Source organism: Larus michahellis, chromosome 4, assembly GCF_964199755.1.
Source record: "Larus michahellis chromosome 4, bLarMic1.1, whole genome shotgun sequence".
NCBI classification, from domain to species: domain Eukaryota; kingdom Metazoa; phylum Chordata; class Aves; order Charadriiformes; family Laridae; genus Larus; species Larus michahellis.
The window spans coordinates 67,026,577-67,052,358 of record NC_133899.1 but is presented as its reverse complement, the minus strand read 5'-3'; the positions used below and the strand labels follow the sequence as shown (position 1 = coordinate 67,052,358).

The following is a 25,782-nucleotide window of genomic DNA, read 5'->3' as shown; positions in this document are numbered from 1 at the left end:
GCTGGCGGAACCTGCCTACCCAGGGCTTGGCTCTTGCTGCTGATACAATCTTTCAAATTCACCTCTAAACTAAGGGCAAGCAGCAGCTCATTTCCTAATGCCACAGCAAATCTGCTCAGCTCCCCATTATGTGCTGCAGGATTATCCAGTTCCAGCATCAGTTGTGTCATGTAGGCAAAGACAACAGAGCTGGCTCTGTACATGCAATTCAACTCAATGACAAAGTTCATTAGCCCACACAAGGCACTGCGTGGCTGCAGTTACACCTCTGGCATAACCTTCACAAGCCATTTTAGGATAAACGTTGCTTATTAGCTCAGATTCAACACTGGCCTTGTAGTATTGGAGCCAGCTCTGCGTTGATTCGCTTTGGTGCCTCTGAATTTTTTTCTGGAGCTACCAGCTTCAAAACTCACCAGATCAAGCCCAGATCTGCTAGATAGTCACTATATAATTTCTGATATGCAGAAAATTAACTCAGGTAGGAAGCAATCGAATTATGGGGCGGGGGGGTCCATTACCCAAGGTATCTGACTCATTGCTATGGACAATGGCAAGCTAGTGCAGCAAACTCTGCCACATCCATGAAAATGAAACACCAACCTGAAGGAATTTCCATAAGAGAATTTTGCAGGACAATATTATAACGCTACTCAAGTGAATTTCATCCTCTCTACTACAAATGTGTGCAGATAAAAACAAACCGTAGGATACAACATGTTTCTACCTACAGACACTAGTCCATTGGCTGAATATATCACTGTATGCTCATTTCCAACAACAGTGTAGTAGGCAGGGGCTGCCACTATTCTTAAGGCAGTGTGTGCGTGTCAGGAGTGCAAGGAGGCGTGAGAAGGATCCCAGCATGTGTGGATAGGAAAGGGTGGAGAATGTAAGTGGCAATTTCCTAGATTTGTAGTGATTGAGTTGACAGGATCCACAGTTAAGCAACCTTGACTCCAACTTAATAGGGTTTCTGATTGGGAGGTAATTTCCAAGGGTTTTTAGGAGTTTGTATCAGTGCTGATAGTCATTTACATGAATAGTGATAATGCATTATCCTTCTCATGTCTTCCCACTATGCCTTTATGTCTCTTCTACCTTAACCTATCCTCCTTGATGGTTTCCTGCACAGCTGCATTCAACACTTTTTTAGGAAAAGGCTGATCTACAAATGTTTCCCCTGCCAGAACTGGTGAACACTTAGCCATTAAAATATTATACAAAATTTAAGCAGCCCATGACAAGTGAAACTGGGAAATTAAGTTCAGCCACTATAGAACACATTGCAGAAGGAGTCCTGGCTTTTTCTAGCTCAGCTATCAGTGCAGAATTTGCTACAGAGCTGCCAGGGGTTGCCCAGCATTGCTGTGGTATCAGTTGGTGCAAGTGGTTACAACAAAGAAAGGTACTCGAGGAGAAGGAAGGGCACATAGGACCTACCTCACTGGCTGAGACTGGTGACCTGTCAATGCCCCTGTTGACGGACTCCCAGGATCTGGCGGTCAGCATGCAGGCGAAGAGAGGGTACAAATCTCCTGCCCCAAGCCGCCGGCTGTACTTCTGCACTCTCTTCATATCTGCCTTGATGAGGGCCTGCCAAAGGCGGCAGTAGTCCATGCGGAATGACTCACTCAGCACCTTGGGAAGGAGACATGGCCCACAGAAGTCCATGGAGGACAGGGAACTGAGGGAGCAAGCCTTGCCCCACTAGCTGTGCCCTATCCCCCATTTCAGAGACAGGAAATATCCTTGGAGGGTTATGGGAGTAATAGGAAAGATGTATTCATATGGGCTATGGGAGGCAAGGCTGCAGCTGGGTGTGGTTTTTCAGCCTGATGCCCACAGGCAGCTTCACAAGGCCCTGGAAGCCCCCCACAGCTACATACCTGGTAGAGCCCATGGTCCAGGAGGATAATGTGGGCCTTGCCAGAGGCTGGGCATTTCTTCACTAGCACGTTGCCCGGGTGCGGGTCACAGTGCACAAAGCCATTCACAAAGATCATTTCGCTGTAGAGCTTCCCCAGGTTGCGAGAGATCTGTGAGGAGAGAGAAAATGGCCACACACTGCCACCCACAGCAGTGTGCCTGCTGGGGAGGGGAGGCAGCGCCCCTGTGCCAATACTGCAGGGAGCAAGGGTCTGGTATGTGCCGATGTCCCTGTGCAGAGCTCTTGCAGCTCCTCGCACTGACAAATGCACAGGGTGGCTGCTGGCATCTACCATGGGGTGACCCATGGCATTCAGGGAAGGATCCATGCAGGGGGCACCATGAAGGTGCTCGTGGGGTCAGGGGTTATTTAAGGACACCTGCGTGGCATAAAAAAAGAGAAAATACCTGTGGGCAGGAATAGAGTTTCTGGTAATAAGGAGGAAAGCAGACAGGGGTAGACAGGCATTCACAGGGAAGGCATGGAAAGAGCTGTTGGGGTGGGTGAGAGATCTCTTGGAGGAAGACTCAGGTGTTTCCGTCCATGAATGGCAGCAGGACCCAGCGAAGAAGGGGTGGGAGGAGACTCAGCCTGTCCATCTGCTTACCAGAACGAACATGGGTTCCCTCTCCCATCCCTCCATCACACTGTCCCCCACTTTTCCCCTTCCTTTCCTCAGACCCATGCTAATCTGATTTGCAATTTCTGTGAAGATGAAGCAGCACAGAAAGGCTGTTTAAATCATCCTGTCGCTGCTGTGTCCCTCCATGCCAGTGCTCCTTCTCACCAAGAGATGTTATTAAAGTTAAAAACCTCCTAGGAGCAAGCAAACATCCCCAGGGCCCAGAATCAATCCCTTGCCATGCACTAACACAGCAGCCTCACCCTGACATCCCACTGCTGGCCCTCCCTGCCATCAGAGAGAAGCATGGTGCTCCACAGCGGAGTGCTGAACAAGCAATTAAAAGAAAATCATTATAAATGATTCCAAGCATGTTCCCAGACACGCAGTATAAGCAGCAAAGAGGCAGCCGTCCCCATAAGCAGAGGTGGTAGAAGGGGTAACGGAGACACTAACAACAGCTTGTCCTGCAGAAAACCAGACAGCCAGGGAAGGGCTTGCTATACCCATCTCTGAAATGCAGATATCTCTGAGAAGAACATTGTTAGGAATAGAGCCCAAGTAACTACAAATGAGGGCAAAGAACGGGAATCCTTCCTGCAGCACACCCAACAGGGACAGCTGTAGGACCAGGTGGAACAACCCTGTGTCCCTCAAGTGGGATCTGGAGCCACTGCTGAATCATGGATAATGCTGCCCTCATGCAGAATCATCCACACAGGTGGTACAGCACAGCCCTGCGGTCTCCTGTAGTGCAGCTCCCCTAATGCCACACTGGTGTTATTGTAAGTACCAACTGAGGGAAATATTGTTTCCCTTCTGGATCACCAGCAGAGATCAATGAAGTCCTAGGTCTCCTAGGACCTTACAGGTCTCCTAGATCAACAAGCTTTAAAATTGGATAGGACCAAAGTACCAGGTGCTGTGACCTCCGAGAAGAGCTGAGTAGTACTTGCTGACAGTCCAAGGACATGCCAGATAGTCTGTTTTAAGCTAGTCACTCATTCACGCAGCCTCCCAGGGACCTGCACACCAAGACAAATGGAGTTGGAGATCATAACTGATCATAGCATCAACCATGACACCTGTGCACACACTGAGTGAACCGCATTTTGGCCTCTCTGCCTCAGCTCTTTGCCCTCCAGCAACCTGGAAGCGCACAGAATTACTGAAGATGAGGATTTAGGGACAATCTGGGGCACAACATGATGCCTCGTACCCATTAAACACAAGCCCAGACAAGGGCTGGCAGTTCTGAAAACCTGTTGGTTGGTCAGGGCTAAAGCCTAGAAAGCTATTAATTTGGGGCACTGGAGTATGGGCTGCTCCAAAGACAGCAGATTCTCCTTCTGTGCTGCGGTAATGGCATAGGTTGGGAAAGTCAAGCAGTTAAGAAAGTTGCCCAGAGAGGTTGTGCAAACTCCATCCTTGGAGGTTTTAAAGACCTGACTGGATAACACTCTGAGTAAGCCGGTCTGACCTCATAGCTGACCCTGCCCCAGCATGAGGTTTCACAGGCGACCTCCCAAGGTCTCTTCCAACCTCAAATATCCTAGGATCCTACAAAAACACCTCTCACCCAGTTATCCACACCACCCTCATAGCAGCACCTTATGGTATGGCTGGTGCAGGGAAGGTCTCCCCTCCTGAGTCAGCGTCAGCAGACATGTTACTAAACAGATTTGTGGTCACAGCCTTTTGAAGCCCGTGATGCAACATAAAAGAAGCTCAGGATTCATCTTCCCTCGAAAACAGGCATCAAAGCCCTGTTCAGACCCACAGGCTGGGTCATAGGTACAAGACAATCTTCACTGCAAGATCCTCATCCTCTCTCCCCTCCCCACTGTACTTATATTTACCTCTTCCCCAGCGTGCAACCTTCAGTACCTGCAGTAGTTAATTCATTGAAACTAGACTTTATGGCTTCTCTAAGAAAGAGGAATGCATTCTGTATAATTTAGTTAGCATATGGAAGATATGTTACAGGAATTTATGATATAAGCGTATAAATAGTCTTTACTTTTGGAAAAAAAAATACCCAGTGTAAGAGAGGGAGCTGTGCTACACACTAAAGTATTTCACATATGTTTGTCTGTTGACATACCTCTAAAATAGGATAAAAATTACATTAAGATAGAAAGCACCAATACTGTTGAATTCTAAACAAAAAAGGAAGGTGATATTTCTAGGGCTTACAGCGTAATATGTGAATAGCGACCTATCATTATAATTCAGACAAAAGGAGTTCATGTTTCTAGAGAAAAAATTTAGGAAAAAACCATGAAGCCTTTATACATATTAATTCTGCAGTACTGTGCCCCATCGCTATGGGCCTTTATTCCACCCTTATTGAGAAGGCCATTGGATAAGTAACATATACAGAATTCACTTCGGAAGAATGCAGTTAGGTGAAATGAGAAAACAAACGCTTGAAAACCTCTACTCAGGAGAAGGGAGGAATTCAACATGCATTTAGGCTGTTTAAGACCTTGGGGTGAAGGTGCATCGCAAATTAGACAAAAGGTTGCAGTGATTTACGGAAGCAAAGACCAAAGTAAACACACAGGCATTTTGTTATGACATGGAGAGGTCATCATTCCTCTCCCTGTTTATCATCCAACAAAACAGGGTCCTTATCATTACCAGGGTCCCCCAGCACTGTTCTGCTGCACACCGTAAAAAAATAATCATCACCCTTGGAATCCTGCATTCACTTCCAGAGACCTCATTAACAGAGAGGTGCAGACAACACAGAGTGAGTTCAGAGAAAGCAAATAAATGAGCAGGATGCAGGAGGAATTTACTTGGGAAAAAGATTAAAATAGCTGAAGATTCCAAAGTTGGTTAAGGAATGGCAGAGGAGGGGCAGTCTACCAACGTTAGAAAGTTTGAATATCAAGGAAGCAGAAGCACTTGTAGCACTGGACGTGCTACAAGAAATACGACGAGGCAGAAGGCGGTGTAATCAAGAATGGCATAATTTAGGCGTAACACATAAGAAAAAAAACCTATGTGAGCCAGCAGAGCTGAGCTTTGTACGTCACGATGGCACCAGCCTCTGGCTTTGGCCAGAGGCATGTCCTTGCTTATTGCCAGAAGGTGTGTTATTGCCCAAAACAAGTTCAATTTGTCTGTCTGTGCTGCAGGAGAACATGAAGACTGCAGCCACCAAGTGAGCCTGTGGCCTCACCAGTCAATGCAAATAGCTATTGCCACATTATGTGACATGACCATGACACTGTGTCAGGCAAACCGCACATTTTCAGCCCAATGCTTTCAGTTTGAAAAAAAACCGTAGCTGAGGAATAATCAGATTGCAGACAACAAAATGGAGAGTCAGCAGCCTGGGCAAAAACAATGGAGTGACACATACGCGTGTAACAGCCAGACTTGGAGTAACTCTTCACCAAACTAAGCACATGAAGTTCATTTTATGTACCCAATATGGCAAAGATGCCATGTGTCACAAACTATCCTACGTGTTACAAGCCAATACAGAAGAAAATAAGAATGCAGTGCTGACATTAAGGATTGTTGTTGTACAGTATCACATAGTCTCTCTATAAACTGGTTAAGTTCACTGGAAATAAGTAGAAAGCATGACTTTGGAGGCTGTTCCAAAAATTCACTCTTTAGATGGTCAGAACCTTTCCTCTAAATCCCCGACTAACTTTAATGATGTCCAGTTTAAACCATTTTCTTAGTTAACATAATCCTAGAGTTTAACTAGTTTCTTCCTTCTCCAGTATTAGTACTCCCATGTGTTCACCAGTAAGATAATTATCAGTACAATTTTTACAGGATGCTCCTTTATCTGATGCGCCCTAGGAGTCAACCCGCCTTTTACACAGTTGCACTGCACTGGAGAGACACACTTACCCTGCGACCAACTAAAAACCCAAAGTTCATTCTAATATGTCACTTCCCTCTGATAAACTCCCAGCATATTTAAGAAACTCCTCTTATTAGTTTTTAAGCACATGGCTTTTCACTTGGTATTGCTCATTTTTATCCCTTTCTATCACTTCAGTCCTCAAGGCCACCAAGTGCTATTGCTACTCTGGTCCTTCTCTACGATGACAGAACCTCCCAACTCGGTGTCATCAACAACCTCCTTCACACAGTTCTGTTTCTGTCGAGGTCGTCGCTGAATTTATTAAGTAATATCAGTTTGTAAAGCAAGCCTCACAAAACTCCACTATGGTAATTCCTCTCCACCATTGCCTCTATCAGTTTCTTACCTCCTTTGCAATTTCCTGACTAATCCCCACCTTTTTTAGTTTACCAAGTACACCTACTGCATTTCTGCCCTCTAATTCAGAGGATCCCAAGCTGCAGTATAGGTAGCAGCAGTGATATATTTCTTCTTGTACACGTACACAGCTGCAAACTGTTGCTGCCATCAGTTTTGAAAGCCTAGACAACCTGTTACCCTCACGTGATCCACGAGGAGCTACTTTTGATGAATTCATATTATATTCCCTTACCTACAGACCCATAGCAGCAAACTCCTGGGCACACACCAGCCCCTGTATGCAACTCTCCTCTCAACAAATCAGCACACCCACCTGACAAAGCAACCTGATGATAACAAAACACTGGAAAGTCCATTACAAATTAGTATCTTCACAAACACCAACACTCAATAGTTAGCGAGAAAACTCTCAGAAAGGAAAGAACGCGTGCAAATTTAAGCCTATGAGTACTCCTACAGCAAAAAGATGGCACATATATGATGTTCATGGGTAGCTGCAATGTAATAAACCAGCCTGGGTTATTCAGGGCAAGTCACTGATACTTTCCTGGCCTTGTGCGCAAGCTGGAGCGGTCCTGGCTCCATGCCTCCAACTGACATGAAGAAGAAAGTCAAAGAAAAAAAATCCTGTGACATGGTCCTGCAGAGCTGATCTCACCACCTGCCCCTGATAAGTCCCAGATGAAACTGCCTGATAGGGCATCATCCATTCCTGCCCCACCTCCATCTGTGACTGTCTCTTTAGATCAGGAGCAGATACTAGTCTCTTGCCTTAATTTGGCTGTAATATTTGCCAATTATTTTAAGAGATGGCGACACTAACTTCTATTGATCTCATTAAAAGTAAAGGTCGTTGTGCAGCTCATTTCTCAGGGCTCAATATTACCTCCTCAGGCCAAAATAATAGCATTGATTTTGGAACCTTAATCGAAGGTTAATTGGATTGAAGAGTGTATTGGGTTTTTGCTTTCTTTTGCTGTTGTTATTACAGACATCATCTAAGGGTTTGCTTAATCCTGCTAGGGCAATCCTGCCCAATTAAACTGGTGTCAAATTAGCAAAAGGTACGGATGGAGAATAGCCACAATTTGGAGCCTGCTCTGTGTCCCTGCTCTGAAATGGCTATGGTCCATAGCGGATTAGGATGGTCACACACAAGAGATCCGATTTCACACTCTGCCCTCTGTGATCCCATTGTGAGGATCAAAACACAGTGCTCTGTAATGCAGTGCTATCACTATGCGCTGATCAGGCACCAGAGGCACCAGGCACCACAGCAAGGTGATGCCTGGACACACACGATGTTATTAAGATAGAGGACCAGTTTTTAGGACTCCTGAAGCATGCTCCTAGCATGGCCCATACTCTCTACTGGGGACTGAAGAAATTATTTTACTGCTCAGTGTCCCATCTTCCATGGCATTTAAGTGGGGAGAAATATTCTGACTCATCTGCCCAGGGAACCGAGGGACTAACTTGATAAATTTCTACAGATTATCAAAATGACATAGGTAGAGAAGACCAGTCGCTGTTTATTTAATTGTTTCTTGCATCTCTGTCAGACCCAAAATGGCTACGGGGATCATTTTCCCTTGGCTTTAAATGGAGTCATATTTCCTTGGATTTAATGTAAAGCATCTTGCTGAGACTTAAGCAATTGATTGATGCTGATGCTTGAGACTGACTTTCCCTAAGAAACAGGTTCATGTGTAATGTCACTCTTTTACCTGGTGCCTTTGCACAGTTCAGAAGCTGGAAATGCTGGAGGCCACTGTTCTTGCTTACCAGCACCTTGCGAATTTTCATTAAGCTTCAGACAAGAAGTGTAGGAGAATCTGCAAGGAAACCTCTCCCCAGACTAAATTAGCAGGTGCAAAGAGCAAGAATAGCCATTTTCCCCACAAACAGTGTTCTTCTCCATGCTCCGTTTCATCTAACACTTGAGTGTTATATGCACAAATACCTGAGACATGAGAAGTTTCTACACTTGCACTGACAAAGGGATCCCACCCTGGGAAATCCCACTTAAAATTTAGCAGCTACAAGGCAGCAGCTCCTGACTTTTGGCAGAAGGGTAAATCCCACACTGAAAGCATATTTCAAGTTGCAAAGCTGTCAGCCATGAGAAGGTAGCTGGGCTCTTTATCGAGCTAAGAGATACTGTTCCAGTGCAGAACCCATTTAGTAACAGAGGGAAGCAAAAAGCCACAGTAGGATGGGGTGACAGATGGCAATAATTGCGCACAGTAGCTCATCTTAAATACCTTAGCTGTTTGCTTTCACTTCTCAGCTGGACAAAACACTTCCCTGACTTCTGAATCATCCACGGCTCATGACCAGGCTCTTAGTGAGCTGAAGTACATGGCAGCATTTCGTTTCCCTGACTCAAGTCCAAGCCAGGGCAATCATGGGGGACTCTCCACTTGGCTACCTGAGCTGGCTGGTTAGTTGGAGGCAATACAGCACATGCCACGAGCTTCACAGCTCCCACAGCCGGCTGATCCAGCAGCCTCCGTTGGAGACAAGGCAGAGCATTGACAAGGAGGGACAGGGAGGACCCATATAGCAGATCAGACATAATGTTAAGATTTGTATACAGACAAGGTCTCTCTACATGAATCGGGTAAAATCAGAATGGGTGCAAAAGGAGCAATTGTGGCATTTGGGATCTTGTTTAAAAGTCCATGCTCTAAGTAGCCTTGCTACCTTTCCTTCTCTGCTGCATACAGTATGCTAAATCATCTTGAGAGCCCCTCAGTCTATTTTCCCTCCCTCCGCTGCTCTACCCACTTCTTCCAAATGTATCTTCCCAACCAAAACTGTAAACGCCCTTGTGTCTTGAAACAGGAACAGCCCAGTTTCCAGGGAGCCCCCTTGTTAACGCTGACATGGCCTGGTCTTCCCTCAAAATTCATGCCAGCTCATTTCTTGATAACTCCCCTCTCCCGGCTTCCCTCCCACTGTCAGTATCCTAGCTGCATGCTCATCCACCGCGACACTTGCACATGAATAAGTAACTGTTCCACAGGCAGATATTTCAGTGTTTGCACTTGTCTTTAGAAATCAAAGCCTTCTCTGATTAAATGCCATTACAATCCAGCGCTTGGACGGATCCAGAGAGATTAATGTGCTTTTGGGCAGCTTTAATGATAATCCTGCTACAGATGGTATTAAGTAAATGTCAGTAACCTGGTTTGAAGGGAGCTTTCACCTCAGGGATCCTTTCCATTTAGAGGAGAGAGGCTCAGCTTGCTTTTCAAGGCTGCATTGTCACACAAGAGAAATCCTGCTTAGTGAAGACTCCTCTTCCTCCGCCCAGTAAAACAAAATGGAGTAAGATGATAGAGGGGTTGATAGATAAATAGATTGAGGTGATTTATAGGCAGCTAATGCATCTCTTGAAAGCCAGAACTGCTGTATATTATAAGCCACATCATAGTTTTGAAACCTGGGTTGCCACCCGCTCCTCATGCTCCTTCCAGGGTCTGCTGCCTTTTGCTCACTTCACCACCATGCTATGCAGTTCTTTACCCAGGGCATCAACAGCAGCAGCTGATATTGGACCTTGGTCATATCTGTCCCCATCTGCTGCACCTTGCCAGAGGAGAAGTCTGGGGTGTGCACTGCTCCTACCTCATCTTACTGTGGCCATAATAACAGATCTTTCTACTGTTGCTTTAATGGCAATCAGTAAAAGTTAATCATTAATTTTGGGGGGTGGGGAGAGAAAAGGAAGAAAGAACAGCTCAGCACAGACACCGAGAGAGTTTGCAGAAACTCAGTCCTACCACTGAGCTGAGTAACATCCCACACCTGACAGATTGCCAGAAACCTTTGAGGCTTATACTTTGCAGTAGTAGAAGTCTGTTGGCAACTTTTTAAAAATTGCATCTTAGCTATCGTTTCAGACAGCTCAGAACCAACAAAATATGTGGTTTCATTGCTGCATGGAACCTATTGTGCCAAGATGTCACAAAACAACCTTCCCAACGGCACAGATGAACAAAAAAAATGAGCTGAGTTTTCACACTAAATTTCTCATATCATGAGCAAAAGCCTCTGCAAGTTAGAAAAACTGAAATTAGCTGCTTCTCTACTTTATTTTGGCACACAGAGGCAGCAAAATATCCTACTGAAAGGCTTAAGTCATTGAATTTTCCACCCTGACTGGCTGGAGAAAGCTATGAAAGATTGCAAAGAGTGGTTTTCCCTGGGCTTCTCCAGACAACTTTGCAATATCTCCAGCAGTTTGAGAAAATTCAAAGAAGCAACTAAAGTCCCAGGGAGCTACACTATGCTAGCTACTTCGATCTCAGAATGGATCTGCTGTCCAAGAACTGTGAGGAAGCCCAGCTCAAAATCCGAATGTACACATTGCTCAAGAGTCCTCCTGCTAATGCATCAAAACCAGCCTTTCTGATGGACTGTTTCCAGAGTTGAGGAATATTCTCGGTTGTATCTGAGCACTGTGGGCTAGGTTTGACTTCTGCTTTTATAGCAGAAGGATAGGATAAACTCACTCAAAGAAACTAATCTCTTGCTTTGACCAGTTGACTTGTCCAGGTGAATGGAGATGACTACATGTTCTGCCATGGACAAGGCTTTTAAAAATCTCTCTTGATAGCAAAGTCCATGAACTACCATGTTCTCAAGAGTCACACTATGGTGCTCTTTGCAGACCAGGTGCATCGAGGCACTTACCTTGGTAAATACAAAGAAAGATCATCAGCACGAAATAAACACAGAGAAGGAATTGTGTCTACCTCTGATCAGCTGACAATGACCTCTGTGATGCCCTGATGAGAGGGAGGAGGAAAACCAGTGACCCAAATGATCCAAATTCTTCCTGATGGAGACATGAAAGGAGAGAGACTGCACTATCTACGGATGAGGTTGTATTCATTTAAGAAGTCTCTTGAATGAAAAAGGACCAGATAACTTGCAGGGAAGAGAGCACTGTTCACTATTACCCATTGACCTTGGCTTGTTCGTCACAATTACAATGGACAGTCTCAAAATCTACTTTAAGCTTAGACCTTCCTTTCACAGTTCAGTGGAGAAACACATGAAAAGGTGCCTGCCCTTCTGCCTGCAGAGGTTACTAGAAAATATCTCATTGACTTCTGCAGAGTGCAAGAGCAGAGGAAGAGGCAAAGAGAAACAGGCAGGTTACTCAGTCCTCCACCTGTAATTTGGCTGAGCTCTTCAGGCAGAGAAAGAGCTGCATGCTCATAGGGAGGCAGCTGAGAAGATACACTTCATGTTCTCTCCTTGTGGGGCGTATTTTTCCTCCCACTCACATTTTCTCTCCCTTGAGAGGTCTTTGGCATGTCTCTAACTGATGCCACATGAACTTTGCCACAGATAGAAAGGGAGCAGAGAGAGAGGAAGCGTTCAGATTTTGGGGGTAAGTGGATGGACAGATTAAGTACCACTGATTTTATGCTGTACCTCTTTGATAGCCAGTCAACCAAGTGCAGCTTTGAGGCTCATCGACAGGGCACAAGGGGAAGGGCAAGCAGCAGTGCCTCAATCAGCACTCACTGACTGGGTGGGGTGGCTTGACACACTGTCCAATGGCTCAAAACCCTTGCCCCTGGCATCTTCTCAGGCCTTCTGGGAAGTAATACCTTCTTTCCCTCAGGCATCTCTCAGCCACAGAGAATCCAGAGCGCTCTCCTGACTTCATGCCACACATACAAACTGTTTCACTCGTTGGGAAATGTAGCCTCTCTGCAGGGACAAAATCTGACAGCTGCTCAAAGAAGGACTGCGAAACTACACAGTAATGTAGGACCAGGAAGCAAAGAAGAAAACTGTTGCATCCGGAAGAAAAAGGGAGATTTTGGAAAGCAGAAGAATACAACCCAGATCAGAATATCATGCAAAGCAAAATGGCTGAGGCTCCAGCACTCTAATAACTGTGATCATATAAGACCTATGATTTATATCTGCTACATAAGGTGATAGCTGTTGGGATATAAAAGCTACATCCCATGCATTTGTCCAGGAGAAAGTTAACACAGAAGAAAGGGAGGGAAAGAAGAGAGACAAAAAGAATCAGAAACTGAAATTGTTCCTTTAGGATAACAGGAACTGCCATCTTGGAACAAACCATGGGTGTATGTAATATAATAGCATAGTCATCTTTCACTGTCTGTCTTCTTGAAGATCTCTCTAGCTGTGTCGCCTACAGGAGAGTGTTCGCCAAACGGGGTTATATACTTTTCCCAGAAGCACAAGAACTGAGCTCTCCTGTCCTGTCAGCCTTCGTTTTGCGTCAACATCAGTTGATGTCAACATCAGTTTTGCATTGCCCACCATGCCCAATTCAGAGATGGCTGAGAAACTACCTCATTCACATTGATGCCATTCCTCTCCATGTAGGCCCTGTCGTTCACCTGTCCCCCTTCCATAAACTCCATGAGAAGGACACGCCTTGTTGAGAGCTCCCAGTAGATCCTGGGGACCTGAAACAGGAACAGATGGGTTAAGTCAAACAACAGGATGGGAAAGCAAGGTGAATATATCACATGCAACCCAGAAAAGGAGTAAAATTGGAAGGGGCTGAAGTGAGGACTTGCTTTTTTTTCCTGAGTACAAGGGAGGTAAATCCATCTACCAACCTCTTCCCCAGGACAGCAGCAATGTGTGCAAGGACAACACACCAAGTCAGTGGCAGCAGGATCTGTCCTCATGCAACATTTCTGGCCACGCTCTACAAGATTTTGACCACCTCCCACTCCCACTGATGTCTGAGAGCTTTCTTATCTATCTGCTCTGCAGCTCCTCTAGCTGGGCTGTTTAACTAGTACCTAATGCAACTTTCTGAATCATCCACTCAGCTCCTTTAGACAGGAACTACATCTCGTTTGCTACGCACAGGGCCCACTTATGCAGCTCTAAAAATCATAAGCCATCGTCATAAATTGTATCTCCGCAGTGCCCCTTGGAACACAAACGCCTTTGAGCTGACAAACCCTGCATACTTAGGCCATCTGCAATTGAACTGGGAGAAAAATCAAGTGTCACAAATAAGGGGCTTGTCACAGAAACCCTGGGAGACCCTTAACTATCTTATTGCCAACTTGACACAGTAACAAGTGTAAAATGTCAAAGCACTTTTCATTCAATCTGCAGTAAATCAAGCTGAGTGAGGTACCAGTAAGAGGCCTGGTGTCACCCAGGGAGGCAGTGACGCAGGCGTCACTCAGGCTGGCTCCCCCTTTTCCAGCCTCTCTCTCCAGCCAAATTGTTGCCATGATGAAGTCCCTACTGTCAAGAGTCCTTTTGCTGAAGTTCCCTTTGTATATTCCTCACTTCACTGTACTGATGAATCTCCCAAGCTGTCCAGATTTGCCTCTGCATGGGTGAAGCCACACAGGTACATTTTACCAAAGATATAAGGGAGCTCCACCCATTGCCATCACTGTGCCCCAGGGCAGAGATACACATTTTGGATCCTGTAAAGGCAGACCCAGCTGTGCACTCCCTCTCCTCACCCGCCTGACTTGACTGTGGACTCAGGACTCGCACACTGCAAGGGTCCAGCACCTTGGGGCAGGACAGGAAGAGGTAAGAGGCATTGTCCATCTAGTGTGACTAAAGCCAGGGGAACCAGACAGGCCACTGGAGCTCTTCATAACTCCTGAACAAGCCACATTTGGTTTATACTCTGCTTGTAACTACTGACAGTGTCTCAGTCCTTCATAAACTATCTGCCTCCCCCACTGTTCCTGTCCTTGAGACACCATTTTCCCAATGTCGCCCACTTCTACCTTACCACTTTAGATCAAAGACTCTTTTGCTGAGCAATTCCAATGTCCCTCAGTCCCACCATTCAATACTCCTGGCATACTTTGCATGCTAACCTTCTGTAGACTTTGATGCCAGAGATCCACTATGAGCAAGGGGGATTCAGTTACTTGCAGTCTTCCCAGCTTCTCTGGATGTCCATTCTTTGCAGTTAGATTGGTGAGAAAGCAAACCAACTCCAAAACTAACAGTTCCCCAGCTCATCTAGCTCACTGATCCTTGCTGCCATAGATCATTTCAGATGACAGTCATTCTTGTCTCAAGATTTACAGGGGCAAGTCAGTGGGCTTGTAAAGCACTGTCGATGCTCTTGGAGATGCCTCTCTCACTCACAGCCAAATTCTTCAGTGATTTTTTTAATTACTCACAGATGTTTGGCTGTAATGCTAGTGCATGGAAACAATTTATCTCTGGCTTTAAAAGCTCAAACAGGTTCACAGCACAAAATCTACTTCTCAGCTTTCTAGCGTGTTTAGGAAAATTAATGACACAGGAGCCCAATTCTTCCGTTGCCTTTGGGTGATGAACACGTCTCTGAATTGGCAGGTCAGACGGGAGGATCCATTATTTAGCCATCTCAAGCCATTTGTTATTGTTACACATATTGATATCATGATAGCTCCTTAACCCAGTGAGAAGGTGATTGGCCGTCTCCATGGGGATTTACTTCACAGTATCCTAGTTACAGCTGCAATGGATACAGCTCTCCAAGGTGCATCACTTCTGATAAGCACCCACTCAGGAAAATCATTGGCCTTTGGCCTTCCGTAGCCCAGTGGCTTTTAGTTATCTGTGTCTATGGGAAGGCCACTGCTGCCACTGGGCTCCAAAAGGACTGCCCCAAACCTGTCCTAAAGTCGGGTGACAAAGAATTACAGCCCTTGCATAGAGGAAGCAAGGAAAAAATGGATACATCAACCTGTAAAGTCTAACAAAAAACTCACCTCATTTCAGACATCTGTCTTCCATCTTGGGACTTCTGCATAAACAGGAGGTGAAAACCTCATTTTGATGTGTGTATGCAGGAGGATCCAAAGGAGGGCGCATTTTTTGCTGATTTTGTGTATATGCAAATGCAGTTACATCACTGACTGTGCCCACAGCACTATGTGTGCTTGACCATACTTGTGTATACCCAGAAGGCACACAGTGGAGGCTTGTGCCTCTTGTATGTCAGCAAAAGAATTGTGCACGTGTGAGTTCAAAGATGTGAGCTTATGTCTTTCCAAGAATAAGATGTGTACATCTCTGGTTGTACCTGAGACATTTGTCAGTGACCTTAGTCAGTGTGCAGCAGGGGAGGTGGGGTAAGAGTGTCAGTGGGGAAAAGCACAATATGGGTGCAGTTGAGTTTGTGTACGAAGGTAACATGAATGCATTAGCCATAGATATGCATGAAGGATGTACGCTCAATTCCAGAGGGAGAATATGCTTTTTTGCAGGAAGAAAGATTCGTGTGAACATGTTTCCTCCTGAGATACACAGAGTCCCTAATCCTACTTGACATCATCAGCTTCAGTCTAGCTTTTCTGATTTATGTCTGTTTCTCGCCCTCAGTTGAGATAAAGGCCAGGAAAAGGTACCATCACATGGCTCAGCAAAGAATGGCAAATTCACAGGTCTCTGGACAAGTTCAGAAACAGTGTTTGGGAAAATGAGTAGCAGGCTCCAGAGACTGCTGGCCCCAAGCCACCACTCCTCATCCAATATACGGTCCCTACAGTAGGAAACAGACAAGGAGGAAGCATGTCTCAGAGCAGTTTCTGGTCAATATCAGCAAAGCAGTCTAGGATGAACAACACAGAGGGTCTGAACTCCACTCTCCCTCTGTATGGTTCCCCCAGGTGGTGAATGAGGTGCACAAGACGCATGAAGTGAGACCATTAATGCACATATATACATACACACACAGAAATATGTGTTCCCTCACCTTCAGGAAGTCAAAGTTCTTGAGCATATGAGCAACCTTCTCAGCGTTTCTGCCTTCATTGAGGAAATCCAGCTCCAAGGGCAGATTCTTCTTAGCTTCTTCCACCAGCCACATGAACTCAAAATCTGGAAAGATCTGCTTCACAACCAAGAGGAGAACCTGAGAACAGGGACAGAGACAATTAGCTGCATTCTGGCTCCAAAGTCACACAGCCACACACAGTGCTGTTTTGATAGGATCATTCCATGTAACTTGCAGACACAAAAAAACCAACCTGCACCCCAGGTGCTTGTAGGGTTCCTGCAGTATCATAACACAACACGTGGTGTCATGCCTTGGTTGTGCAATAGAAATTTTGGCTTGCCCTTCCACACAGGCACATCTAGGAGCTAAATGATGGCACAGACACCACAGGAAGCCCAGCTGCCTGCTGCCTAGAGGTAAGAGAACAAAGCTCTAGAGAAGGGACCACGTGGCCAGATCTTGCCAAGGGCATTGCCCAGGAGCGACTCTCTTCTGAGTCCTATAATTCTACAAGTCATCCTTTGGCTTCATTCAAACAGCCTTCAGATAATGCAGAAGAGGAACATCTAAAGTAAGACTTGTCACCTCTATGTTACCTCTTCCACTTTTGAGCAAGAATTTTGCTGGCACAGAAAATCCATTGAGCAGTTCAGAGAAGGCAGTGGAGTTGGATCCAGGTAGTAAGCTACAGATCTTTAAAGGACACTTCTGGGGGGGGGTCAGAGGGCGAGTTGCTCCTCAGTGTCAGTCACAGCCATCCTCAGCAATGCTGGGGTGGTGTTTTCTTAGTATCATATATCCACCACCTGGCATCCTCTCATTCTTAAAGGGATTAGGTACTCAGCTGCATAAGGCCTTGAAAAGCCCAGCCAAAAAGTTCCTGGAAATGTTTGCTTAAAACAGTATTTAAGGGGCAAGTGACAGGCAGTTCTTCCTGAAGAAAATCAAGATTATGCGATTGGATGGCATAATCAAAACTGCACAGCAGCCACACATGCTTTCTGTTTAAATGAAGGGCCAGTTTCTCAACCAGTGTCACAAATTTACACGAGCTGACAATTCAGACCACATCTTAAGGAAAACAATTGTTTGGCTTTTTTTAACTACTTGATTCATAAAACAAGAATAAAACATAACAATGCAAGCCACTTTGCTGTCCTTATCTTACTCTTTCTGTACATCCATCTGAAAGTGAAACCAGGCTTGTCAGTGTGTGTTCCTGGACAGTTTCCCTTTCTAGATCTCCACCGTTGAGGTGGGAATTCCTGCACTGCAGGAGGAACATATAAAGCATGCACAGAAAGCTGCTATCATTGAAATGTATGACAAAAAATAAATTTATGAACCGGCACTGCTCCTGTTCAGCTGTGTGAAAACATTTGTTCCCCACCCCTCTCTCTACTTCTCTTATCTAAATGTCAGTTCCAAACTCAATGTTCCTTTAAAAATGTAATCACCAGGCTCCAGACACTATTGAATGATTTTTCTACTGTTATATCTAGAGGCGTAAATCCTTTCGAATTTATGTCACCCAAATGAAATGTAACCAGCGATCTTCATAAACGTATACATAAACTTTATAGAGGCTGCAGGATTATTTCATTGGTGCCCGATGTGAGAAAATTCATGCATTGTTTTTTGCTTTCTTTAAATGGTCTTTTGAATCAATTTGCCAACTTGACCATCAGCAGGGACATACTTAACAAGTATTTGGCCTGTCCCTTTCCCGACGTCTGTCTAGCATATTGTCTTGAAATAAGTATTGATATAAGAAAAGCAGTGAGGTATCTCTCTCTGGACTTATCAAATGCTGTACTGATTTTTAAAGAGTCGGCACTAATGCTATGAAACCTCAAGTGAATTTAGGAATTTTCCATCTAGCTTTTCCCATTCAGATTCCTTCCCGTCAGTCTCTAAATAAGACCATCTCCATCAATATTTAAATCAACCTCCTACCTGGCTGCAATGTCTGTCTGATTCTTAAAGGACCAGAACCTCAGTGCAGCCGACACAAAAACAGTCCCACACAAGGATATGATGACGCATGTAAGCCAACACTCCACAAGAGACCCTTTAAGAACAAGACTGCATGTGTCTTGTTGAGAGGTACTTTCCCATAGCTGTGTGTACACGATAGATCTCGAGGATGACAAACTAGACTGTCTGGAGAGGAAGGACAATACTAAATTGCCAAGAGGCAATACACTGTTTCAAGTTTCCCAGGAGGATTAGTCTAAAAACAGAAGAGACAGGAATCATTCTAAAATTATTTGTTTATATTTCTCTTACCAGTATAACCAGCAATCACAGCAACATAGTATGAGAGGGGTGTTTTTCTGTGATACCCACCGTTAAAAGTGCAAATGTCCCAAGGTGGATCTAGGTCTTGGCTCATTCATACACAACCCTCTTATTGCCCTGGTCTCACAGTCTCTCATTACCTACTCATCCTTCTTCCTTGACTGCTTAGTTTCTGCCATCCTGTCCTGGGCAGGAGTGAAGGATGCCATAAGTCCCCTGAGAACTGCTGTCCATGTGATAACTCACAAAAGCAAACTCACCGGGCAGACCACTGCAGTCAGTCCTGAAAAGGACCTGAATCAAATTCAAATCTACAGCTGGACCCAAACCCAGTTTAAACAGTTCTCTGTTCTGAAACCAGTACTGAAACAGACATATCCCATCTTACTGGGACATCTTTACTGAACCCCAAAATTTCTTTCACTATGAGTTCAGAATAAATATTCAACTGTAAAATGATGTGCTTCAGCTGGTATCAGCTGTGCTTCTTCGCAGACTAGCCAGGATTGCTCAAAGCAGGGTGATTTAGCGGCTTAAGAAGCGTTAGTTATGTGCTCCTCTGAGAGGCTGCTGGCAGGATCTTTGATTCTTGATCTCCTGTGATGGAAAATGTGTGTCATTGCATCAGCAGTACCCTCTAAAAACTTATCAGACCGTCTCAGCTTAATCTTCCCTTCTTTAGTCCCGTGGACATACCTGTATGCCAATGGATGTGCACGTTACTATACTATACGTACAGATATATGCTTATTAGGAGAGCTAAAAACTTTACTGTTACCATTTACAGACCTAATCCTTCCCCTCTCCTTGACCTCAGCCCCACCTCCATTTTCTTTTCCCTACCATTCCACTGGCACCTTTGACTATTGCAATGCAGTGCAGTGCCACAGCTTTTCTCCAGTTCCTCCCTTCAATGGGCTAGACTTCGAACACTGGGAGAAGCTACAGCATTGCACTGGGAACATGAGTGACGCCTACCATTCAGAAGAGGAACAGGAGACAGACATTGAAACTCTTTTCCTAGCTGAATCCCTCATTTGTGTGTTTGCCCCTGTTAGGCGACCCTCTCCACATTTCAGTGGGTTTGTTTCCAGCATGAATCAGCTCAGCATTAAGGAGCTGACCAAGAAACAAAACTGGATCACAGCAACCTCAGACACTGTTGAATCCACACTGGAATTTTACTGAAAAAAACATGCTAATCATGGAGAATGACTTTTCCTTGGCCACACAGCCTTAAGTGCAAGGGGAACTGAGACCAGTTTAATCAACCAGTTAATGGGCACACATTAATCTGATGCCATCCACATTTACCTGTCTTCTCCTTCTGCCCTCCTTCACTCTTACCCTCTTGTTCAGTCTCTCCGTCCTCACAACCACCTACACTGCAATCCTCACCAACTTTCTGTATTATTCCCGTAAGACAGCATTTATCTCTGTGGAGGTTTCAAAGCCACAGGATGGTGTTGTTATCCCTGCTTATGCCGTGGGTGAATGTGGCCCCCTCACATTTCAATGGCAATTGCTCAGTAAGTCAAAGTCAACAGGTAGTTTTACCTCCATGAGCAAAATATCCTTGGAGCTCTGTGCTTGGACCTTTGGGTGCTGGATTTTCACTGCTACCGTTCTCCCATCCTGCAGCACTGCCTTGTGCACCTGGGCTAGTGATGCTGCTCCCAACGGAGTGTCCTCAAAACTCACGAAGAGCTCTTTTATCTGTTGGGGAGAAGAGAAAGAGGCATCAGCTTGGGTTGCCAGAGACTATCCTAAGGAAAGCCCTGTCCACAGGCCAGAGACAGCGTGTGCCAAAGTTGGTCAGGCTCAGCCCTTTCACCATTCCTCTGTCCCCTGCCTGAGCCTTGTCACTGCTTGGCCTCCCAGTGAAGCCTGCCAAGCACGGAAGCCCCCTGGACATACTCTGCTTGTGGAAACCTGTGGCAGACCGCCAGCAGCACATTTCATCTAGGACACGAAGTGGCCAGACAGCATGTGGGGGGCAGCTCCAGGCTGTCCTGAGAATGGGTTGGAGTGATTATGGTCAGCATCCTTCGTTGTTACTAGGTGCAGAAGCCAACAGCTGCCCCTTTGCATGTATTTCTTTTGCAGATTTTTAATACCACTGACCATCATGCCCTGAAACCTGACAGCACATATTCCCACGCATTACAGCAGCATCAGGTAGCTTACTGGTGAAAGTCAGCACATGACAGGGAGCAGTGGTAAGGGCTAGGTTCAGGGCAGGGGGACAAAAATTGCACTTTGCACTCCTGAGGACTTGACCTGAAAACATGTTTTATGTGATGGACTTTCTCACACCTCCAATAAAAGCAACCAGTGCTCTCAGCTCAGAAAAAGCACCAGGTGGGGACAGCAAAGCACTTTGTGGGCAGCAGAGGAAATTACCAGCAGATCTGGCTGTGACACTCAGGACTAGATTATAAGGAAAGTTGCAGATGAAGAAGTAGATTTACCAGAGGGATGTCCAGGAAGCAAAAACCTAGACAGACATGGGTGAGGCAATGGGAGATGGGCAAAGGCCCGTCTGCCCTGCATAGTACAGCACCCTGCTAGAGACTCTCAGTGCAGCACGAGGCAGCTCGGGCCCTGGAAACACCATCACCATGGTAGTGTGATTATCAGCCTGGCTGATTAGCCAGGCCCCTCCGCACAGTTAATTAGCTCAGAGGGAGTGCCAACATGGTTATGTGGCTTCAGGCACAGAGCTAGTTCACCTAATGCTAGTTGAGGGTTTCTGTCCTGCTCTGTAGAGCAAGGTGCAGACAAGCTCCAAGGTATCCAGAAGTCAGCAAAGGCAACCTGTCCCACCCTTCCCGCGGGCTGGACTGATTTCGGGGGAGCAGTTGAGAAGCCTGTAATTTATGCAGTAACAAAAAAGAAATAATGTCAGTGCATTTTTATAACCTGCTTTTTAAAAGGTAATTAAAGATGGGAGCTGCAGCGAGCTAGTAATTAAATATGAATAAAGACCTTCTAAGCAAAGTCTTCATGCAAAGCGTTAAGCGAGTATTCCTTTTGCTGACAAGGAAGAAAAATACTATACAAGGAGCAGCCTGTTCCCTCCTGCAGCTGCCAGGGAATGAGCCCCCTCCCACATCACCCTACCCCTTCTCTCCCAGCCCCTTCCACAGAAAACTATTGCCAGCAAAAAACTGGAGCATTTGCAGCAATTAGATTCCAACAGAGACTCAGCTGCCTCCAGTAATTCACTAGGAAGGTGCATTTTATTTATTTATTAAATTCCCTGTGGTCCTGGCGGCAAAATCAATTAAGTAAAACAACTGCATTTAAAAACAATTAGTTATGTGTTTTTTAATTACAGCAGGTCCATAATTCAAACCTATTGACGTTTGTGTCTCAAGACAAAAAAGGGTTTTCTCTCTTTCCCTCCTGCCCTTTCTTTTCTCTCCCACTTCTGGATTGAGATTCTCATTTCAGGCTACTATTAAAAAAGAAGCACCTACAGGATGACAGAAAGCTCAGGGGATGTGATCAAGACACAGGGACTTTTACCTTTATGCGAAGTTTGTCAATCAGCTGAACAGAGGACCCATTAATAGCAAGAGACCTAAGGTGGCCCAGGAGCATGTTGGGCTACGAGATCTTGTAAGGAAGGAAAAAATGCAGAGAACTTGCCACATGAGGTCGAGCTGGGGCTTTCTTCAACTCACCCCCCTACATGCTCATATTAAAGGGATGTACGCTTTACAGAGTAGCAGCCAATATTACTAGTCTAACTGTCATAAGGGTGGTAACATCCTCCAAAGGTTAAAGCACAGAATTGGGAGTTCACTGGCCTGAATCCAGTAAGGTACATTTATAGTAAGACTACATATAAATTGGATAAAATTCCATCTGCTCTGGATTTCAGAAGCTTTTAATTGCCTACGCTGTCAATCCAACCATTTTCACCAGTACTGAATACATGCAGGAGAAAAAAAAAAGCTGCACATACTCCCTCTGGTAGGAATAATATATAACATATTCTTGCGTGACTAAGTTTTGTAAGGAAACCTCATTTGAAGAAAGCTGCCTCTAGGAGTTCTTTGGGGCAGAAGGATTTCATTTAAAAACTTGCTATTTAAGACATGAGAGCCAGGTTAGCCGTTGTGTCCGTTAGAGCCAGCCCAGCGGCCCCGCTGCAATTCCAGGGGGAGTTTGTGTGCACCCACAGGCTGCAGGCGAGGGCAGCGAGGCGAGGGACTGCAACAAGGCCAGAGAATTGATGGCTCCTCCAGGAGCAGAAGGGTAGAGCGTGCACCGGGGGGAGGGAGCGGATCACAGCCGGGCCATTACATGAGCAGGTGTGAGGCTGAGATAAAGCAGCAGCACAATTATTGCTGGGCTCCAGGACCCCCCACTTAGCAAATCACCCTCATTCATTATGAAATTGTCCTTTCACAGCTCGCTGGAGGCAGCTAGTGGCTCTGATGCAGGCTGTGTGTCCCAGACAGGCAAAAGCGAGCGAGAGGCTGTATGACACGGAAGCACAGAAGCAGCGAGCCGGGCTCCCACACCGGGAAAAGGGAGTAGGGTCCTTCCCAAGGGAAAGCGGCTGCACCCATTTTATCAGGCAGGGAGCTCTTGGAGCAGGCTGCAGGCTCTTACTGCTCACAAGCACCCAGCTAATAAGCAGCCTTAACAAAAACTCTACCCCCCATTTTCAGGATGGATAATTAGCATGCAAAGGTCTGGGATAGTCTCAGAGCTCACCTGACATGGTATTTAAGGAACTCACAAGCTCCTTTCAGGCCACAGCTGGTCTCAAAGCACCTTATCAAACTGGCTGTTACCATCTGTAACCCTGGCACGAGATGATACAAGCATAGTTTCCAGCCAGGTTTAATAAAGGATTAGAAGTGAGAAAAGGAACTTTAGGGTTGCTCTTTCAAAGGAGCAGGACAGCCAGCTGCAGGTTGCCAGCTGTACAGGTGAGCGGTGTCCCTGCTCGCAGTGGTTCCCCTCACTCGCCTTCCGCACAGCCAGCTCCCCATCAGGCACGTGCTCAACCAGCAAACGAACGTGTCGCTGTACTTCACTGGCTGGAAAGACAGCCCTGACTGTTTTATTCTAAGGAATTAAGTTAATTTAATTTTAAATATGCAAAATCTTTTCATGATTGTTGGTATTAGTATTCACACCTCAGGGAGCTGATAAAAAAAGCTCTTCCAGGATCTATGTACTTAGACACTTATTAGTATGTATTTGTGCTGAGGTTGCACCTAGAGACCATCATTAAGCCCAGAGTGCCATTGTAGGAGGTGCACAGTGACCGCGGGCCCTGCACAAATTCACGCTTTCCAGGAGTCCCCAGTTTCACCTACAGGCCTCCTCACACGCTGAAGTGCCTTTCCAAAGCACACACTGCTCTGCCCGAGGTCTGTGGCGTACATCAGCCGATGCCACAATGCTGAGCATCAGAATGCCTCAGGTGTTTTTGTGAATCCTGTCCTTCAACACTTAGGAAGTTACTGGAAGTCAATTGGATTTAAACTCCCAAATCCTGAGTCCTTTCTGAAAGTATTACCTTACACGACCTGCCCAGCATGTTCTGAGAAGTCTTTGACAGAGCTGGGATTTAACCCAGATAGCCCAAGTTCCAGCCTGATATCTTAATCTCCAAACCATAAACATTAAATGTGTGTGTCTTGCTAGCTAATTTCTTTTGAAATATACTGCCTCTTAATCCCAACCTTTTTATATTCATGTGCTGCAGCAAATGATCAAAAATTACCACCTGGTTTCAACCTGCCCACTCCACAGAGGTCTGTTTCCCTTCCCCCTCCAGAAAAGCTTCTAACAAGGTACCGTGGAGCAGGAGCCTGTCATGGAGACCCTTCCTGGCCCAGCACTATGTAACATCATCCCAGGAGGGATGTGGTGGTTCTGCTCTGCCACAGTGAACGCAGCATATGAACAGTGGCCATGTGTCAGCAGTCTGTTCAGGACAAATTTAGGGTGCAGTGGGATGCAGGATCACTAATAGAAGGTGTCTCAACAGCCCAGCCCTGTTTAGCTGACAGACTGAGCCCCTTCCAGCACGATGCTCCAGACCTCTGTACGTGGTGCAGCCAGAATGAGGCCACCATGGGGTCTAAGTAAGAATATTTTGCATTAAAAGTCCTATCCAGGAGCTTTCCAGGAGGGTCTGGGACAGTTTTAACAATTCTGCTTTTCCACGACCACTTACAAAGAACCTTTCCTTCAACTCTGCCAGAGCTGAACCAGTTCAGTACAGGTGGTGTCAGTGAGGAGACTTTCAAATGCTCAACATTTCCCAGGGCAAGAGAGTCCTTCACCAAAGCATTTCAAAACTGCCTTCAAATATTTCCCAGGACTTCAAAGGACTCTTCAGCCTGGAAAGAGAGACAACGGGGAGGGAATGTCACAGAGCTCTATAAAAATAATTTCTGTCACGGAGAATGGGATTGGGAATGCTTGTTCACTACATAGAAGAACTCATGAGCAGCAAATTGCCAATCAACACACAAGATTACCAGATGGCAGAATTAAAACAAGCAAAAAGAAGTCTTTCCCCCACCACCACTGAGCTGTGGAACTCATTGATACAGGATGTTATGAATACCAGAAGTCCAGGTGGGTAGATAAGTCAATGAAGAAAATCCATCACAAGTTATTAAGAACCAAGATACAACCTCTGGCCCAGGAAACCTCTAACCTTCAGTTTACTGGAAGAGGGAAGATCATACCAGGTAAAGCTTAACTGTATGCCTGTCATGCTTTTATATTCGTCTCTTAGCCAACACTAGCTACAGTTGGAGGCAGAGTGGTTCTCAGGTCGGCTTCAGGTTTGAGTCTGATCTGTACCATCACCCTTACGTTCTTCAGAAGCTTTTCCCAGCAGACTGACCAGTCTTGATGACAGC

At 45.7% G+C, this 25,782-nt stretch overlaps 1 protein-coding gene across 5 annotated transcripts in view; it reads right to left on the bottom strand.

The window, feature by feature from the left end:
• Window positions 1-25,782, bottom strand: part of ADCK1 (aarF domain containing kinase 1) — an 83,052-nt gene that overhangs the window by 4,881 nt on the left and 52,389 nt on the right. For all 5 annotated transcript variants that reach the window (XM_074585390.1, XM_074585391.1, XM_074585387.1 and 2 more), the window contains 5 exons: window positions 20,435-20,593; window positions 16,553-16,711; window positions 13,161-13,277; window positions 1,890-2,039; window positions 1,444-1,641 (listed from right to left, as the gene is read on the bottom strand). In XM_074585390.1, the coding sequence (XP_074441491.1) occupies window positions 1,444-1,641; window positions 1,890-2,039; window positions 13,161-13,277; window positions 16,553-16,711; window positions 20,435-20,593 (783 nt within the window). The remainder of the gene's footprint in view (window positions 1-1,443; window positions 1,642-1,889; window positions 2,040-13,160; window positions 13,278-16,552; window positions 16,712-20,434; window positions 20,594-25,782) is intronic.